The sequence below is a fragment of the Callospermophilus lateralis genome, chromosome 3 (assembly GCF_048772815.1).
Source record: "Callospermophilus lateralis isolate mCalLat2 chromosome 3, mCalLat2.hap1, whole genome shotgun sequence".
NCBI classification, from domain to species: Eukaryota; Metazoa; Chordata; class Mammalia; order Rodentia; family Sciuridae; genus Callospermophilus; species Callospermophilus lateralis.
Genome location: NC_135307.1, coordinates 28,417,706 through 28,437,314, shown reverse-complemented (window position 1 = coordinate 28,437,314; position 19,609 = coordinate 28,417,706). Strand labels below are relative to the sequence as shown.

The following is a 19,609-nucleotide window of genomic DNA, read 5'->3' as shown; positions in this document are numbered from 1 at the left end:
TGTTAGACTAACAAGAGTGTTCTGAGCATATTTAAGGTAGGTTATGCTGTTATCATTCTTGTTATATTGGTTGTATTAAATGCATTTTTGACTTTTGGAATTTTCAGCTTATGTTGGGTTTATCAGAAGTCGAGGAGCAGCTGCAGTTTGCAATTTTGGTCAATACAGTTTGAGTAGAGAAGGAGTGGCAACCCTGTCTGGATTTCTGCAGTTCTGATAGTCTATGTCACATAATTAGCTCTTAGTCACTCTTGGTTTTGCTGTTCGTTCATTTTAAAATCATTCTTCCTAACAGTATGGAAGGTGGGGACAGTTGAGGAACCATGTCTTAAACTTTATGTACCTCACAGGCACATAACAGATTTTCAGTAAATACTAGTATAAAGACTAGCTGATTGGTAGATGACCCAGAACTATCATTTCCTCCTTTGATATTGGAGGAACAGTTTTGGGGAATTGATTATTTTGACTTACAATTTCACTTTTTCTTCTTTGTAAAGAGCCTGGGATTCACTGATGTACATTGAACTTTAAAATGAAATAGTCCAAATAAGTCAGTGATACAGAACTCATTTATTAATGAGGACGTTCTGTCTTCTCCTTCCTGGCTTGGCCCTTCTCCTCTCTCCTCTTCTTGGCATTAGCTATATTCTTGGTAGACCCCTTTCAGGTAGTACCTTCTGGCAGATTCAGGTCCAGCTTCTGGCAACTTCTCTTCCCAGGAGATCCACCAAATTCCTAGTCTCCTCAGCTTTACCAGGGATGCAAGACAGTTTCTGAATCAGCCACTGGCCAGGGCTGGGTATCTTAATGAGGACTTTTCTAGTTGCAAGTGACAGGAAACCTAAATTTGAATTGCCTTAGGCTGGGCCACTGTCTGTGCCTAAAAGCCAGAGGCAGATCTGTTGCATCAGACAACTCAGGGAGAAGAAGCAGGCTGATGTCTGCACAAAGGAGCCAGTTTATGGCCTCTGTCTCCAGCCACTCCTAGAGGCAGTGGCTAAGCAGAGGGACCTGGTAGGGGGCAATGTGGTGGGAAGGTGGCCCTGAGCTGTTTGTACAGCATCCTATATAAAGTTGAAAAACATCCATATCAAATAACGGGGAGATTAAACAGATATTATAAGCCAGTGGGGGTGGTGGTGGTGGTAAAGATCGCCAGTCACACCTTGGTGCCACCCCTGGAGCATATTTAATTTGTGGGGGGAAGCAAAGGCCCACTAGGACTGCCAGCGGCTCTACCGTGGGCCAAAGTAGGCCCTGGAGAGGGCTGGTGGTAACCACACACGTAAATTATTAGTCCCTGCGTGTAGATCAGTTTAGTTTTTTCAAAGTCCCAGCAGAAGACACATAAAATCACGTTGCCCCTGTTCACTGTTTTCTTCCATATAAATGTCCAGACCCTAGTCTTGCGGGAGAAACATCACAGGGCAGTTTCTCAGCACCCAGCTTTGATCTCCGTGCTGGAATAAAGGTGTAGTTGGCCTCTGCGAGGCCTCTTCTCCCACAAGCCTATCACATTACTGCTCAGTTGCCATGTGTGTTCTTTTAGGGCCTTACTTTCCTCCATCAGTGTGGTGAGAGAGCTTGCTGATTGGTCATGGTGAAACGGACAGGCAATGGCATCAGAACTTGGTCGGTCTTTCCATAAGACCAGTTCTCTTGTACAGAAAGATTTCAGTGCCTTGGAAACCAGGGGAATGTAGCTTCCACGCACCACATTGAGGAGACATGCATGCTGCGCTTGGCTCATGTGCTCCCATCTGGTCTCAAGTCCTGTTCCTTTCACTCTGAGCATCTGCACTCCAACAAGGCATGAACTGTTTCTTTCACTTCCTTTCTTCTTTGGGTGATGACCTGTCATCACTCTGAGAAAGAGGCTGAAGGTCACTGAGCATAAGTGTTGCCATCCCTATCTAGCTTAGGCAGAAAGGAAGGCTGGGTACCCTGGAGGCAGGTGCCATGTTTCTGCCTGAGGGCTCTGTGTCTCCGCTTGGGGAGAGTGGAGGGCACTGTGGATGAAACATTTCCTCTGGGGTCTCCTTTACCATCTACCTGTTTAGAAAAATGGGAGGTAGGAGTGGAGCTGGCCATGGGAGTCCTGCTGGGGAAGAAGGCCACTGGGAGTCTACGGAGAGCTGGTCTGTTCACTGCTGTCTGTCCCTGGAGAGGAGAAGCCTGCTAGACTAGGGCAAAAAGCCCGGGGCCAAACTGGGCCAGCCACGGAGACAGCAGTGGTCTCGGGGGCAGCCCTCCAGGAGGACAAGTTTATGCACCGGGTGATCTCAAGACTGAGGGACGCTGAAGAGGCCCTTCCAAGATACAATCCTCTGCCTATCCTTCACAGAAAAGCAAAACCGGCTTTCGAGATCACCTCCTCACCACTCAGTCCTGAAGTGTCCAAGGACGCAACTGTGTGCTGTGGGTCTGGGGGAGAGCGCCGAGGACGGCGGAAGATGGTCCCCCACAGGCTCTACTCCAAGGGGCTCTTGGCTTGTCCCACTGCCGCCTTCTGCTTTCTGCCTCCCGGGGCCGCGCTCGTGTCCCGGGGGTGGCAGCCGGGCGGCGGAGCGCGGGGGATGCTCTTACATAACCGAGCTCCGCGTCCTGCTTTCTCGCGCGCTCCTGAGCCGCGGGGTGGGAGCGCCCCGGGCCGCTGTGGAGCCCGGGCCGGCGAGCCGGGGCCCCGGCCGCCCCTGCGGGCAGAGGAGCGCGAGCGGCGGCGGGAGGAGGGCGCCGGAGGCGGCGGGGGAGGTGAAGGTCAGTGGGTGTGAAGCGCCGGATCCACACCCCCTCCTCCCCTGTCCCCTCCTTCCCTTCCTCTCCGTCCCCCTCTGACGTCTGGAGCTGGCAGCTCCGCCGGTTCCGCATTCCCGACCCCTCCCCGCCGCCCAGGGGCCGCTATATAGCCGGGGCTGATGCAACCCGTCCCGCCGCCCGCCACAGCCTGCGGGAGGGACGCTCGGCGGCCGCGACGGGGGGCGCTGGCGGCGGCGGACGCTGCAGCGGCGGCGGGGCTGGCGCCGCGGCGGCTCCCGGGCCGGGACGGGCCTGGGCACCGGGCGGAGCTCCGCGGCCGGGCGGCAGCGGCGCGGAGTGGGCACGGCGCCTGCAGCCGGGCCCCGGCCCCGGGGGCGCCGCCTCCGCCCGCGGCTTCTGCACGGTGGGTGCGAGGGCGCGCGGGGCCGGGCGGGGCGGGGCGGGGCGCGCGGCCGCGGCCACCTGGGTCGGCGGTCCCCGCGCGGGCGCAGCGCGCGAGCCCAGGAACTCGCGTCCCGCCGGGCGGCTCCCGAGCCTTGGCCGCCCTGCGCTGCAGCCGGTGGCTTCCCGTGCGTTCCCGCCCGGGGACGCGAGGCTCCCACCGCTCCCGGGTCTGCGGGGCGCTCCTCCTTCCCCCTCGCGCGCTCTCCTCCCCGGCCGCCTGCAGGGAGGCGCTGTCCTAGGGCGGCGGGGAAGGCGGGGTGAGTGGGGAGAAGACTGTCCTCCGAGACGAAACGGGTCGTGGCCGTGGAGGGTGAAAGGCCAGGAGGTGCGGGACGGGGGTTGGGGATGACAGGGACCTGCTGGCAAGTCGTGTCCTCCTGGAGGACTCCCAGGAGGGAGTTGAGAAGGATCCGATTTCCATCCAATGGAGAGGGCTTCAGTCAGGACCATTGCTCCCGGATTCTGGGTTAGGAGGGTCCTCGGGGTGACCTGGGTCCCCTTTGGGCTTCCCCGTCTTCCATGCCCGTTTACATAAGGCGGGAAGCTGGCTTCTCTAGGTAACCAGCCCAGTTTAGAAGACTCTCCTCTGCTCCTCCCCTCAAAAGAGGCTGGGCCATCCACTGGACCCCTGCAGGTTGGGGTGGCAGAGCTAGACTTTGCTTGGGTCCCTGGAGGAGCTGGGAAGCCCAGGGGGCTTGCTCTTTTGCAGGAACGGATGGGCCATCTGTGGAGTGAGAGATGGAAAGGCTGGTGGGAAGAAGTCAACTGATCCCTTCTGTCAGCTCCCTTTGCAAGGTTGCATGACCCTTTGCCCAGAGTGCTGCCCTCCTCAGTGGCATCCAGGGCACTAGGAATCAGTGGCTTGTCCAGGGTCCTCAGGGCAGATATGCTCAGGCCTGTGTCTCAGAAGGAGCTTGCACTGCGTAGGTGTATATACTCTACTCTAAATCCTGGTTAATTGTCCCCAGGGTCTTAGTGTCAGGAGCAGGAGACACTGAGGTACCTGCTGTCTTTAGAGCCTGCTAGGAACTGTGTTCCTCTGTCTTTCTCCCAGACTCTCTTCCCTGAGGGGTTTTAAAGACACCTCCCTTTGCTTTCACCCCCTTTCTAGCAAATCTGGCTGCAGCTTGAATGGAAAGCTTATCTCTCCTTGCAGGTTTCCAGGGGAGAGTTTAACCAGGTATCAGGTGTGAGCATGGCTCTGATTTTACAGAAATCCAAGGTTCAGGGAAGGGAAGCAAGATCGATTCTCATGCCTCTGGGTGGCTGAGGTTTTGCCTGGCTTAAAGCAGAGTGGATGGATTTCTCAAAGACTCTTCTGTTCCCCCTCCACTTTGGCTTTGGTTCAGAGGTACAGGCAGCTCCAGAATCTTCCTGAAGAGCTGGGTGCTGTTTGATTTGAAGGGTCGTAGGAAGGCCTGGGTGTGGAGGCCTCTGTTATTTCTCCTAGCTGGATGGATCAGCCACCTCCAAGGAGATGTGTCCATCGTGGTGAGAATGTCCCCTAGGAAAGGCTTGGATGAGAGTCTTTCCCACTGGTCCACTGCCAGCCTCTGCAGCCTCCAGGACACACTCCTCTGTCTGCCTGGATCTCTTATTGTCTCCCCCACCTGCTTGCAGGAGAGGTGGGCCTCCTTTCCAGTCTTCAGAATCCTCCGCAGGGCCAGGCTCTCTGGGCCTCTTGTGTTGTGCAGCTACCCATGTTGCAATGGGCTCTCATCTTTCCCCGTCTCTCGTGTTTCCAGCTCCACTCTGGAAAGGAAGGGGCCAACTCAGACTCCAGGCTGGTCTGCTCCGTGTTCATTGAGCCCCAGCTCGACTTGAGCAATCAGAGCCGGGCTGAGGGCAAGCTGCATTCTTTTCCGCTGCGGGGTGCAGTTTGCTTTTTTTCCACGTGAATGAATTATGTTTGAAACTGAAATGGGAGGAAGAGAAAAATAGAGTGAGTGTGTGTGGGTCTGTGGGTGCACATACCTATATGGGCAGGGGGAGAGCGGCAGGCACATTATTTTTCCATTTTCCTTTAATTAAGGCTCTGTGGAGGTGTGTTTGAAAACAGAGGGTCTCCTATGCCTTTGAGGAGGGTGAGAACACTGTTTTGGCTGCGTCCCGGGCCATATGCAGCGTATGGTGGCCAATGAAGCTGGGCCTGGCTCCTTCCATTGCTTGTCTTGGCAGTCATTTCTGTGGCTTGTGTTACCAGCTCTGGAACTGAGGGGCTGCCAAGCTCCGTGGATGTGTGTGTGTGTGCATGTGTGTGCACACTTGTGTGTGTGTGTGTATGTGTATGGTTTGGCCTCTCAAAACTCGGCAGAGACAAATGCCTTAGTGACCCAGGCTTGGAATTTGCAGTCTGTTGCTTTGCACTTATTACTGGCTGTGGGAGGCCCGGCCAAGCCCACCGTATTGGTTTTTTTTTTTTTTTTTTTTTTTTTTTTAAGTCTGTTTTCCTTCTGCAGCGCATGGGATTTGGTCATAGAGCTCCATTTCCAAAACTTCAGCTGGCCAGTGACATTTTTACAAAAAGGACCCATGCAGCTACCACACAGTGTGTGCAATATCTGTGCCCTGCATCCGCCTTGCCACCAAGGAAGAGAGCTGGGGTGAGGCAGGAAGAGAGGAGTGATAGCTTGCACTTTCCCAGCTTCTCAAGTGCTGGATACACATTGCTGGTGGAGATGATTTCATGTCATTTATTGAGCACCTACATTAGGCAGAGCTGTTTCAAAGGCAGGGTCTTATTGGAAGCATTTCTCCGTTTTCCAGAGAAGAGCGGAAATCCCCCGGGGGAAGGTCCTAAATTCTTCTCCCACTGGGACAGCTACGCAGGGATCCTGCCTGCAGTGTGCATGGCTTCTCCTGAGCCCATCTGCCCTCCTTTTTCTTCTTATGAAGGCCGAGGAGTGACCCCTTCAAGCAGCACAGAGAGGCAGTGGGTTGAGGGATGCCAAAGATGCTGGCCTCTGCTCTGGGACAGGGCCAGAGCCCCAGCCTGTTACTCCTACCTTAGGGCCAGGGATCTGTGCAGCTGCGTTGTGGTCTGCAGGGTGGAGACACTGAGGCAGAGTACAGGAGCTGGGCCTCATTTCTGTGTCTTCGTAGCCAGCCATGACCAGGTGCCCTCTGTTTCTATTCTGTCGTTAACCACGGGGATGCAGGATGGCCCTGCCACCTTGGAGTTTGGGGCTGAAAAGTGGGAGAGCATAGAATATTCTGGAGAGAATCCTCTTCATGGCAGTAGGAAAGGGAGACCATTGTTAATGACAACAACCCAGAAGGTACCTTAAGGGATCATCTAGCTCTAGTGCCCCTGCAGGAAGGAGGGCCCTGTGGCCACAATAATTTCAGCTTATCATGTGCAGGTGCTGTTCCAGTTATTGACTAATTTAATCCTCTCAGTAGCCTTACAGGGCAAACGACTTTACAGTTGTGGAAAGTAAGGAACAGAGAGGTTAGGTAACTTGCCCTAGATCACACAGCTAGTGAGGGGTAGATTGAGAAGTCACACTTGGACCATCTGACTCTCAAGCTCCCCTTCTCACCTGCCCTGACTCTCTTGCCTCAGTGCTTGGGACAGACTTCCAAAGAGGGCCTTTTGCTGCTTACCCTTGTTCTCAATCTTAGAGCGCGTTCTCCATCTCTTTGCTCCTCATCTCCTGGACCTCCTTGGATTTTGGAGGTTGGTTGACCTACATCATTCAGAGTCCAGGAGGCAGATCGTCACACACGATTCCCTTGGGGAATCTTTCCAGGATCCACCTCCCAAGACCGCCTAGTCCTCCTCTTGCTGGTTCTCGGTGGCAGGATCCTTGTTTTTGACGGACAGCCCCCCTCTTGCTCTCGGGCCCCCCCGACTCCATGGCCCACCCCCACTCGCCTCCACTTGCTCTCAGCATCAAGCCTGCTGCCATCCTGGCCTGCTTGCCTGGAGGGGGACCGACCTTCCCAAAGAGACCGGCGGTCTTACAGCCTCTCTAAACCTTTGTTTCTCCCGACAGAAGGTTGACAACACAGATCCCAGGTTTCTCTTAACCTCTTCTTCTCTCTCTTTAACCTATTTATGTTATTCCAGATGAAGATGCTGGTTGGGCACTTTTAATAGAGAGAGCCCTCTGTAAGTGGGACCCTCAAAGCCAACCTGTTATCACAGACCCTCCCACTGAAAAAAGACTTAAGATATTTCATCCCTTTACATACAGTAAACGAGAGAAGAGCCTAAGAGGGGAAACCTGGGTAAGTCACCTCTACCCTTTATTCTTTTCGTCAGAGTGATTTTTCATGTTAGTCTCCCAGTAGATATTTTTGGACTTGAACTGCTTCATGACTCTTTTTTTTTCCTGCTCCTGCAATGCAGCATCCAACTGTGTCCCCACAAATCCCCAAGGAAGTTGGGTAGAGAGATACAGATACCAGATCTTCAAGTTATTTTTTTTTTCCCTTGGGGTCCATCTGGCCCCTGTTTTATTCAAGCTGGATTTTAGGGAGCCGCATCCAATCAGCCAGAGTCTTAGGCTCAGCAACAGCCTAGGGACCACTGTGACCTCCTGAACGCTTTCTTATTCATGGCTGGTTTGTCAGGACTCATGTTGGATTTGGGCATTCCCCAGCTTTCCTTCACTGGCTAGCTGCCAACTCATTCCTGGTCAGTGTCCCAAATTGCCAAAGTCTCTTTGGATTCGAGGCCTCTATGTTGAGGCGCGAGCCTCGTTTCTCAATTTGGGTGTTTTGCCAATGTACCGAGCTCGCCCTCTATTCCTGCATCCCAGTCACTCAAGGAGTCAGGGCGGGTGTTTATCTGCCTTTCGAGCCTCCTGAGCTCCCGAGGGGAAAACTCTGGGTTCCTCTCCTCGAGTGTTTAGTGCGCAGTTCTCCTTTTCCCACTAAATTGTTTCCGTATGGAACCACCAGTCTGGGAGATGATTTCACCTCTTGTCATCTTTCCTGTGTCTCCCTTCAAGTGGGTAAGTTCCCCCTCGCTGCTATTGGTTTCCTGCCCCCCACACCCCGCCTGTTTCTAGATCCCTAAATCACATCAAATTGTTTTACTTTTCAAATCACCAAAGCTGCCTTTCAGCCTCAGATCACAGCCAGCTCTGGGCAGTTAATGAGGATCCCATTAGAAAGGCGGCGGCTCAGCCCCTCTACCTCGTCCCCTCTGCCAGAGACAGCTGGGTGCAGGTTGGGGCTGTAGTGTCTCCTAGGAAAGGCATGCGGTGAGGGCCTGTGGTTAGAGCTGAGCGCTGAGGGGCTTCCTTGCAGGGTTGGGAAAGACTGACAGGTTTTTGCTTCAAAGGAAGTGTGGTACCTGGTCCTCGGGGCGAGCCTGGTACGGGGGATGGGTTCACAAGAGCAGGAATGGCAAGAATTTATGGGGCCACTACTCCCAGGGGGTGGCTACCCCTCTGGGGGTTCCCCCCCCCCCCCCCCGGTAGCAGAAAATTCATTATGTCTTGGGAGCCTTTGTGAGTGTCTCATTTATACCATCTGTACGAAAATAAACAGCAGCTCCAAACAGAGCCTGTCGCTCCTGGAACAGAGAGGGGTCTGGCTTCCATCTCGCAGGGGGGCTGAGGCGGGAAACAGGGACGCCTCTGCAGTGTCTCTCTCGGGGTCTACTGTGGGAGTGAATAAGCTGGAGGTGAAATCGTGGCCTGATGATGAGCTTCGAAGCTTCCAGAACCATCCCCACCCCACCCGCTGAAGTGTGCTCTGCTATGGATTTGGTATCGTTCGTTTGCCGTTTCATTCATTCATTGATCCATTTGTTCCTTCAAATATTCTTCCTCCCCCTTGCTGTGCCAGAAAGGATGTCAGGCTCTGGGGTCACCCAAGCAACAACCAGTCCTGATGGCTGCCTGCCCCCCCAAGTAATCCCTCTGCCTGGCAGGTGGTGTCAAGGTCTTGCCACGTAGGGGCGGGTCCTGGCCCTGGCCCTTTTCCTAGCCAAGCTTCAAGGGTGGAGGGTGGCTCTCTCATGGCCCTAAGCCTACCTCAGGATGAGGGAGGATCGAGTTCATTGAACATCCCTGAGCGGGAGGCCTCAGGGGCTGTATCCCTCTGGGCTCCCACTTGGGCTGCTGTGGGGTTATTCAGGGAACGTCCCAAACCTGGATCTGGTGGCAGATAGAGTAGAGGTTCCTTAGGGCAAAAGAATGACCCCCCCCCCCATTCAGAGCTTCCGTGTGAAAGTCCATCCTTCAGCTGAAGGCATCCCACAGCTCAAACCCCACGAGGGGGAAAAAGGGCAGGGTCCCAAAGTCCAGGGACCTCACGTCCAGCCTTGGTTCTGCCCTTCTCTGGCTGTGTGACCTTGGGCAAGTCATCCAACTTGAGCTTCAGCTTCCTCATGTGCAAAATGAGGATGTGGTTTAGATGAGTACAGGGCCTCCACCAGCTCTTGAGACTGCCACTCAGTGTGAATGAGTCTCAGGTCCTTTTCTGAGGTGATCCAGGGGACACTAGGTGCTGAGGAGGGACAGAAAGGATGTGGGGTGGAAAGGAAGGGCCCAGGGGCCAGGTGTGTGGCATAGAGATGGCGGAGCACATGAAAGTGTAAGTGCAAGGCCAGGAACCGTGTGCAGAGGGTTGAGTGGCAGGCTGTGTGTGTGCAAGGGTGCGGTGGCAGTTCCACTGTCCTGTCTTTTCTTTTCTCTTTGTAGTTCCGGGGATTGAGCCCAGGGGCACTCTACCACTGAGCTCTATCCTCAGCTCTTTTTATTTTATTTTGAAACAGGATTTTTCTAAGGCTGGCCTCAACTTTGTGATTCTCCTGCCTCAGCCTCTCCAGCAGCTGGGATTGCAGGCATGCGCCACCACACCCAGCTCACGTGGACCTTTCTTTAAACAAAGTGATGTCCCTTGAAGTCTTTGTGGTTTGAAGTTGCAAATCACTCACATGCTTTTCCCCTCAGAGCGTAGAACCTATTAAAAAAAAAAAAAAAAAAAAAAAAAAGGCCCCGTGCCTTGGCTCATGCCTGTAATCCCAGTGGCTCAGGAGGCTGAGGCAGGAGGATCACAAGTTCAAAGCCAGCCTGAGCAACAGCAAGGTGCTGAGCAACTCAGTGAGACCCTGTCTCTAAATAAAATATAAAATGGGGCTGGAGATGTGGAGTGCCCTGGAGTTCAATCCCTGGTACAAAGAGAGAGACAGAGAGAGAGAGAGAGAGAGAGAGAGAGAGAGAGGGGACTTGGATAGGGACCAGATTTCTCCCTTGAGAATGACATGAGATGGGCAGTGTGGTTTGCACATAGCCAGGACAGTCTCCCTGATAATGCCCCTCTCTCAGGTTCTCCATCTGAGAGCCTGAACGGGGGCAGATGGTGGTGGGTCACCCTCCAGGGCCACTTGTGTGTGAGTGAGACAGAGCCCAACACAGCGTGGCCCGCGGCACCAGAGGTGACAGACGGGCCAGAGATTTCTCCTGGGGATTTCAGAGACAGTGGAGGTTTTGATTTTAAGGCCCTGTGCAGACAGGGGGGAAAAGAGAGAAATGCGTTCCTTTTTGGGACTGGATGCCCCTTACAAGGCTGCTCTGAAGTGTGGGCATCTGACCTCCACGTTGGCAGTGCCTGGCAGCTTGCGGCAGCTTTCAGGATGGGACGGATGGGTGGAGGCAGGGGTGGGAATGTGCTCAGGGGCTGGACCCTGGCTTTATTGGCAGATGAGCTTACGGCAGTGCCACCTGTGCCTCCAAATTCCTGTCCCTTAACCATGAGCTTCCTGAGTATAAGGAAGGAAGAATCAGGTCCCTGGTGTTGACCTGTCTCATCTGTGTCCTTCCTTCATGCCTGCCGCTGTCTTCCCTTGGAAACCTCTTGAGTTCTGGGGGGTGGGGGGTGGGGCCTGGGCGGTGCGTTGGTTCCAGGAATGGAGAGACCTTGGAGGCCTTTCCGGGTACTGGGTTCCACTGGGAGAGCACATGCTGACCCACTCCGTGTCCTCTGCTCGGCTCCTCCTCACAGACATCAGACACGCTCACCTCTAACTTGGATCTGCCTCATTTCAGATTCAGGGTGTCTTAATAAGTATGCAGAGGAGGCTGTGTGATGTGAGGGGAGGCACGATGCCAGGCCAAAAATAGCTCCCTCCAGAACAGGTGCGAAGGCGCTTGAGATTCCTCCGGGAACACAGTCTCTTCCCAGGCGTCCCCTGCCATGTAAATCCCAGCCCCGCCCGTTTGCCCCGTGTGCAAACCTGAGCAAGTTTTCTCTCGGAGTGTCGCCTTCCTCCTCCACACAAGGGGCTTGGCCCAGCCTGCCAAGGCAGACGGAAAAATTGGGACCTGGCTTGGAGCGCGTGCCGAATAGATGTTACCGGCAATTGCGTTCAGCGTCGCCTTAAAAACCAAACGAGAGGGCAGACACTCCTGGCAGTGCCGGCCGTGGTGACCTCAGTGTGAGTTAATCGACCGAGTTTTCCTTGTTAGAAAGGATTGGTGGGCAGGAAGAGTGCCTCAAGGGGCGGGATGCAGGAGAGCACGGATGGGAGAAAGGACCGGTCCTGGCCAGGTGTGGGACTGCTGCTCAACCTGACTGCCCTGTCCTGCTTCTTCTGCCCACTCCAGGCCAGCCTGCCGCTCTCCCTGCTATGATGCCTGGGCAGATCCCCTACCCTTCTGTGACCGCAGGCTCTCTGCCAGGGCTCGGCCCCCTCACCGGACTCCCCAGCTCGGCGCTGACTGCGGAGGAGCTGAAGTACGCCGACATCCGCAACATCGGGGCCATGATCGCGCCCTTGCACTTCCTGGAGGTGAAACTGGGCAAGAGGCCCCAACCGGTAAAAAGTGAGGTGAGCAAGCCTCATTAACCCCAGGTACAGCTCAAGCGGCCACAGACTTGGCTTCGCGTCCTGGGTCTGGCCCCTATGGCGCAGGGGAACCTTGGCCTTGCTGTTTGGAGTGAGAGGACCAGTAGCATCTGTGCTGCCCCAGGCTTGTTAGATGGGGAATCCTGGCCTCGCTGCAGACCTGCTGAGTCAGAGTCTGCATTTCAACAAGCTCCCCCTGGGACTCATGGGCACATTAAAGTTTGAGAGGCACCCGGCTAGGACGGGAGGTTTAATCTGTCTCTGCTTCTTCCAGGGGCTAGAGAAGCCGTGATGATAATGATAATGAATAATATCTAGGCAATCTCTCTGGGGGGTTGGGACGACCAGCAGAGATGATGGAAATGTGCACATGTTTTAAAAGCTATACAAGGGGACAGTGATATTGAGCTGGCTTTAAAAGTTATCATTTGCAACATCATTGCCTCCACCCCTTTGGGCCCTAGTGCGCCAGCCTTCTTGAAAGAAGGCTGATGTGGTCTCCCTCTGCAAGCAGCTGCCAGAGCCGGGCATGGCCTCAGTCCTAAGCATCATCTGCCTGAGATGGAGTTTGCAAAGGACTCAGCCCCTCCCCCCACAAGGTCTCCTGCACCTGCAGCTTTCACTAGCTTTACTTGCAGAAGAGCAGCTTATCCCTGGGGACTGGTGAGAAGCAGAAGTCCCCAACATGACTGAGTATCAGTGCAATGCATGCCCTGGCCACTTATCTATGGCTGGGGATTTGTCCAAAGGCCTGGCCTGGCAAGCACCCCAGCAGCCCATTTCTTCAGCGGCCTGTGAGAGTAGTTACCATCGGGTCAGCCCAGTGGGGAAAAGTGGAGAAGGGCTGGAGGCAGGCTGTGGAGTGGAGCTGAGCATCCCAGCAGAGCTCTGCCTGGAGGGAGGGTTCACAGGTGAGGGTGAGCCGGGAAGGAGGATCCAGCCTCCAGGGTAGAGACTGGCACAGGACGGGCTGCATGAGTTTGCCGGTTAGGGTTCAGCGGTCTTTCCTCACGAATACCTTAAAAATTGCAAGGAAGGGCTTTAGGGGGCTTGGACCCTGGTGGAAGCCTGGCCCTTGAGGGCTGGATCTGGCTCTCAGATGTGTTTTGTTTGGCCTGTGTTGCTCTTTCAAAGCGCCTTGAACCAACATTTCACTTAAAATTTCAATTAAAAAAAAATAGGAAGATCTGGCCCCACATCACCCTATGGGGCATGGCAATGGCTAAATGGCATGGAGAGCGAAGGCCACCTCATTTTTCCTCTCTCTAGTTGTCCCCTCCCCCAACCCCACCCCGTGACCTTGGTCTTGCTCACACGGTTGGCTTTGTGTTTGTTGCTACCCGCTGCTTTGGTTGACCTCCACTGTCTGGTCCGCGCTGTGGCCTTCTGTGCTCCAGACACCTGGACTAGTCCATCCTGGGTGCCCACTAAGGACTGTGGCTTGCAGAGAAAGCGGACCGTGATGTTTCCTTCTGGATGCACTTGGTCAGCTCCCAGGTCACTTCCTGGCTTCTTTAGTGGTCTGTTTTCCTTAAGGAGGACCCTTTTCTTTCCGCCCTCTGCTAGTCCCTCTCAAGCCCTAACTTGAAAGCAGCTGTTTCTGGGTCATTCCTCAGTATAATTGCTGTCGAGAGCCATAGCTGAGCATTGTCACTGGGGCTCTGCGGCCACCAGTGGGGTTGATGAGGCCTTGGGCAGGGGCTGAGTCTCCACCTCTTTCCTTCCCAAAGGCTCTGGAGGACCTTCCTTTTTTTGGAAAAGGTCTTTATTTGGGTTGGGTATTTTTACATTTCACAGCCACCCCCAAGCTGGTGGCATAGGCCCTGTACCTGATAGTGACGCGCTGTCCTCCCAGGCACCCACAGACGTGTACCTTCCAGGCTGTGAAAATAACAAGCCGTTTTTAGGGCATATTTGCATGTCCTCTCACTGGCTCCTTCGCTGTCAGACTGCAGCGCGGGGGCGAGGCGGCAGATGGAGCCCCGAGACTCCACCTCCCAGGGAATCCACCTCAAGGGCCTCCCAGGTCAGACCCCAGGGGTGGGGCAGCTCATTCTTGGAGCAGCTAAAACCCAAAGGGGATGGGAGAGAAATTCGCAGCTGATGAAGCTTCCTTCCAAAGATCGATTTTGCATGTGGCAAACGGCCCTTAGTGGATTTTGACATTGGCGTTTTAGACTAAAGTTTCTTGAATAGTAATGAGGTACTAGCTCACGTCAACGGAACATTTAGTACGTCCCAGGTCCTGTGCTAAGACTCAACAGGCAGCATCTCATTCCTCACCCAATCCGGGTGACCAGGTTACCCCTGTATTAGAGAGAAGGGATTTGAGGTCTAGGGAGGAGGCTCCCCGTCACGCTGCTGGGCAGTGGCCGGGCTGGGGCAACGTTGCTGTTACCACAGCAGTGTGTCCCTGTCCCTGAGCCAAGCACCAGGCATGTACTAAGCACTCCGTGAAGGACCTCATTCATCTCACACACTGACCCTGTGCTGTTGCAGTGTTCACATCACAGATGAGGTTGACAAGGCCAAGAGAGGCCCAAGGTCACTTGCCGGGAAGTGAACCCAGCAGTCTGACTTTAGACTCAAGCTTTAACCTTATGCTATGGCCTCCTATGTCCCCTGAGTCCTTTCCAGGCTTCTAACCAGAGATTTCTCTGGCTGAGGAGGCCAGATGAACCTGGCCCCAGAACTCTTGATCCTTTTGATGGCAGGGCCGAGTTGGAACTGAGCCCTGCCATTCTGAAGCCTTTTGGTCTCCCAGACCCCAAGGGAGCTCAGGCCGGGCCATGTGCAGGCAGTGGTGACACAGCAGGCTCTTGAGCTATCTGCCTCACAGAGGCCATCTCCTGGGCCATGTCCAAGTGCATGAAGGAGTTCGGGAAAAGAAAATTGGAAGAATTAAGTTAAGCAGCAGGTTTGTGATACAGTGCTTTATGCTGATAATTTTCTGGGAAATATAATTTTAAACTGTTTTGGATCACTTGCTTGCCTGTGCAAGCAAGTGATCCAAAACATCTTGTCCATCTGCTAAGCACCTAGTGTGTGCCAGGCCCTGGAACCTGAACCAGGAGCAAAGGAGACAGAATCTCCCTCCTCAAGCTTGGTGTGGTAGGACGGGCAGCCACCAAGGAGCAGATTACCCAGCAGGAGAGAAGACCAGGCAGTGGTCAGTCCTGCGAAGAAAAGTTCAATCCCCATCAACAGAGGCAAGACGCTTGCTCTGATGGTGGGTTGGCCAGGGACTCTGGGGACACTGCGTCCTTGGCTCTGGGACTTTTGAAGCCGTTGCTCCTTTCTGACCTCTCTTTTCTTTCTTTTCCAATATTCCTTTTCAAGATACCTTTGCTCTCTGGCTGTTTCCAGACCTTTCCTTCCTTCCTGTTTGTTCTATAGCCCCTGAAAGCTGGACCTGGAGATCTAGGTCATCTGCTGCGGTGGGCTGCTATGGCCACCCTTGCACACTTAGCCACACTCTTGCACACTTAGCTTCAGACTCACCTGGTGGACAGGCTCCCTCTCCCCAGGTCACTCTGCAGTGCCCTGGAGGAGGCTTAGGGTTTCAAAGGAGGCTGGTCCAGATGACCTTTCAGGAAAGAAATTGTAAAGTGTCATTCCAAGGTCTGTCATCAGCCTGCAGGGGAGCCTTGTGTGGCCCTCACAGCATCCAGTCCTTCTGTCCTTTCCTTCCTTCCTTCTATTTCTGAATGAGTTGCCATATTTGAAAGCTAGGAAATGTGGACTTTCTGGTTTCTTTTAAAAAGAAAGGCAGTGAGAAGCAGGAGCTGAGGAGCACCTGGCTGCAGAGCTACTAGGTCTTTACTTTGCCACAGACCCCACCACTCCCTGTTACTTTGCACCTGGCCCACTTCACACTGCTTGAGTTTGAGTCTCTTCTGGGTTTAGGTCCCGAGGGCGGGGACTATATCTTACATTCCATTTCACTTCTACCAGACTGTTCAGTCCCTCACATGGATCGTGTATTAATACCTGCTTACTGGTCTGGGCATTATTAACTGTGTCTCTAAAAATTTTTCTCTTCCTCCATTGCTGTGTGTCCCAGTTCTTACCTTGTTCTTGTTCTGTGGCTTTTCCATTTCTGGATTTAAATGACTGTAGGTAGAAGAAAAAGGGTGGAAAAAGGAGGTGGGGGAGAACACAAATAAAATCAAATCAGCCATTCCCAAACTCAGCTGATCACCCACACAGCTTGGGGAAACTTCTGTATAGATTTCCAGATCCTACCTCAGGCCACTGGAATCAGAATCTCTGAGGGTAGAGTTTAGGGAATCTCGTCACTAGTGGGCTCAGAGATTACTTAGATCCTTTTGGAACATGACTCTAAGCCATTTATACCTCTCCTCCAACCCTCTGATCCTTCTCAGTTGCCTTCTGTGGGTTTAACCTGGAGGAATCCGCGTGTGCACACCATCACAGACTGCCCTTTCCATTTCTCCTCATTTTTAGAGCAGGAGAGGAAATGTAGCTATCGGTGGATTTCCCATTGGTGAATTCCCACCTTCTTGAGAGCCCTGTGGAACATTTCACACCTTTGTGTGAAAGGTGGATTGGAATCTGTGGGCCATCAGGGCCCTCAGAAAGCAGTTCACTCTCAGACACAGGTGATGTCCTCAGAGTATGTTCATAAAGTGACTTAAGATAGTCATCCATGTTTTTAGCCTGAGCATAAAATGTTGCCCCAAACCAGCTGGTGTGCGGGGTAAACATTGGCCTAAGCTTGCTTGTGTTTTTAGTGACTTGAAACGTAAAGGCAGCCCACTGGCATTTTTTAGCAAGCCTTGCATAATTGGTTTTTAATTTGTGGCTCTTTGGAATAGCATTGGTCTTCTTCCTCTGGCTCAGATGCCTTTTTTTTTTTTTTTTTTTTTGGCAGAGAGATCTAATCTGTCCTTTCTTTGAAATCCTGAATTTCCACTTTAGTTCCTTCACTTGGTTCACACGTTTTAGAAAGTGGTTAGCTTTTTTGTTTTTAAATAATTAGATTGGAAGGAGAATGAGTGATAGTGACCGAAAGCCCTGAGTGTCTTTGACATTGACCCCTGTGGCACTGAGTCTTGTTTGATACCATACACTGAGCATTCACAGGGTTCTGGAGATGATGCCTGCCACTTAATAAGAGGTGCACACCTAAGGTAGGATTGTGACTGACTCTGCAGATATGTGGATTATACGAGTTACTTTATATAACTGATTCAAAAAGTCAAGCAGTGGGACTTGGACTTGGACTTTCATTTCCTGGAGGATCCCTTGTCCCGGAAGTGCCAGGCAGCCCGAGTGTTTGCAGGCACCCAGGTATGGTGGGAGTTGGGCACTGTTCTGGCTTCCTAGTCAAAGGGGCTGCTAGAGCCCTGGACTGGAGTTTAAGCTTCAGAGTTCAAAATGTGGCCCTGTTGCTCTTCCCTGGGAGGACCTTGAACAAGGCAGCTGGTCCTTCTGAGCAGGTCCTCATCTGTAGAGTGAGGAAGTTGAGACTCGTAGAGTTTCTTCATGAGGTGAACTGGGGCACTGAGTGCAGAGATGACTGAAGCTATAGCACGAGTTACTTTACCTGTAAATCACCTTTATTGGGATCCGAGTGCATTTGGAGGGAATCCCCTAATCTGACAGCACTGGCCCTCTGTGTGAGCCTATGTCCTGGGGTTCGGGGAGGCAGGCAGGCCTTCCTGTTTCAGATTGCTCATGCAGTTTAAGTGCAGCTGGAGTTCCAGTCGCCTTCACACCGGGTGAGTGGGAGGACTCCGCAGCCCTCTGTTTCCCCCTCAGCTGCTTCGGGTGACCCCTTATCTTGTTTCCTGTGGTGTCAAGGTCATTGCTGGATTCCTGTCAGCCCCCGGTTTTTTTTTAGCTGCCTTACGTAGTGACCTCTTTAGTCAATGCTGGTCATCTTTATTTAGTGTCCCCAGATCCACTGGCACATGGACTCTGAGATAGGAAGTGGAGTTCTCTCCCAGGTGAGGCTCACCTGGATCAACAATGTGGAGCCATTTGCTCTCTCCCCAAAAGGCACAAAGCAACATGGCCTGTAAGTCTTAGAAGGGCATTTAGACCCATTCAGGCAGGCTGCAGAGGTGCTGGGAATGGGGTCCCAGGCCTCCTCTGGGTTCAGCACCCCTCAAGGCTGTGCACGACCTACCATGTGCTCTGCTCTGCTCTGTGACTTCAGGGTCGTCTGTACTCTGTACAGTGCATGTACTCGCTCAGGATGACAACCCTCCTTCCGCTTGCTTCCTCCCTGCTCCCCCCACAACCCAGCCCCCACCAATAAAGACCTGGGCTCTTTGTAAATAACGCAGCAAAGTAAGATGCTGCTTTGGAGTAGTTTGACTCTGGAGAGGCCACTAGACATTGAGATTCAATTTTCTCCTTTGTAAAAATGGGGGAGAAAATTAAAAAATTAAAAAAAAAAACACAAAAAAATCCAAAGCCACATGATATAGGTATTTGATTTGGAGCATTTTTAGTTCTGTGGAAAAATTTCCCCGTTCAGGAATAAAGAAGTAAGTTGGATAGCTGGCTCTCAAATGTGAGATCAGAGAGTGAACACCAAATTATGTTTCACATTTGATCATCAGCTTTTTATTGCTGTGACAAAATAACTGAGAAAATAACTTAAAGGAGGAAAGACGTATTTGGGTTCATAGTTTCAGAGGTTTCAGTCTGTGGTCACTGGGCTTCATTGTTTCTGGGCCTGTGGTGAAGCAGAACATCATGGTGGGGAGCATGTGGTGGAGCAGAGCTGTTCACCTCATGGTGGCCAGGAAGCAGAGAGAGAGGGAGAGAGAGAGAGAGAGAACACAGGGCCCAGGATGAGATATCCCCTTAGAAGACATATCCCCAGTGACCTACTTCCAGGCCCCACCTCCTGAAGTTTCCACCATCTTCCCGGATAGTGCAGCCCGTGAGCCTTTGGAGGACCTTTCAGATCCCAACTATGACAACTATCAGATCTTAAAGAATCCAAGCACAGATTGGAAGCTAGCCGAGGGATCCTGGTTATTCTAAGATCTTCAAGACATCATAATGAGAAATGAAGTAAATAGTCAACCAGAGCTGAAAAGGGCGTTGGTCTAACTAGTGTGGATGAAGGTCTGGGGTGGGGGGGTTGAAAAGTGGACCAGGAATGGGATACCCTGGGTATAGACTTTAGATTGTAAATGAAATGCCAACCAAGACATGCTCAAGCACCAAAATTCAGGAACCTTTCTCTCACTGACTCGATGACTGGGGTTGGGTATGTAAATCTGATATTTCACCAACATTGACTCATTTTCTACGTCAAGGAAAACAAGGCTGTTTTTGTTTTTGTTTTCCTGGAAGGATTTTTTTTTTTTTTTTTTTTAATGTGGGGAGAGAAACCTCTACCTCAAACTGTAAACAAAAAATCAACTCAAGATAGATCAAAGACCTAAATTTAAGAGCTAAAACTATAAAATTCGTAGAAGAAAATAGCTATAAATCTTTACGACCTTGGATTAAGCAATGGTTTCTTAGATATGACACCAAAAATCACAAACAACAACAACAACAAAATAGAGTAGACATCGTAAAAATTGAAAACTTTTGTGCTTCAAAGGACAC

General features: G+C 52.5%; 1 protein-coding gene across 1 annotated transcript in view; it reads left to right on the top strand.

The window, feature by feature from the left end:
• The first annotated feature begins 3,062 nt into the window (after window positions 1–3,062).
• The window catches only part of Jdp2 (Jun dimerization protein 2), a 36,995-nt gene continuing 20,448 nt past the window's right edge, over window positions 3,063–19,609 (top strand). Inside the window, exons 1-2 of the mRNA XM_076848082.2 lie at window positions 3,063–3,163; window positions 11,769–11,992. Coding sequence (XP_076704197.2) covers window positions 11,792–11,992 — 201 coding nt within the window. The 5' untranslated portion in view covers window positions 3,063–3,163; window positions 11,769–11,791. The remainder of the gene's footprint in view (window positions 3,164–11,768; window positions 11,993–19,609) is intronic.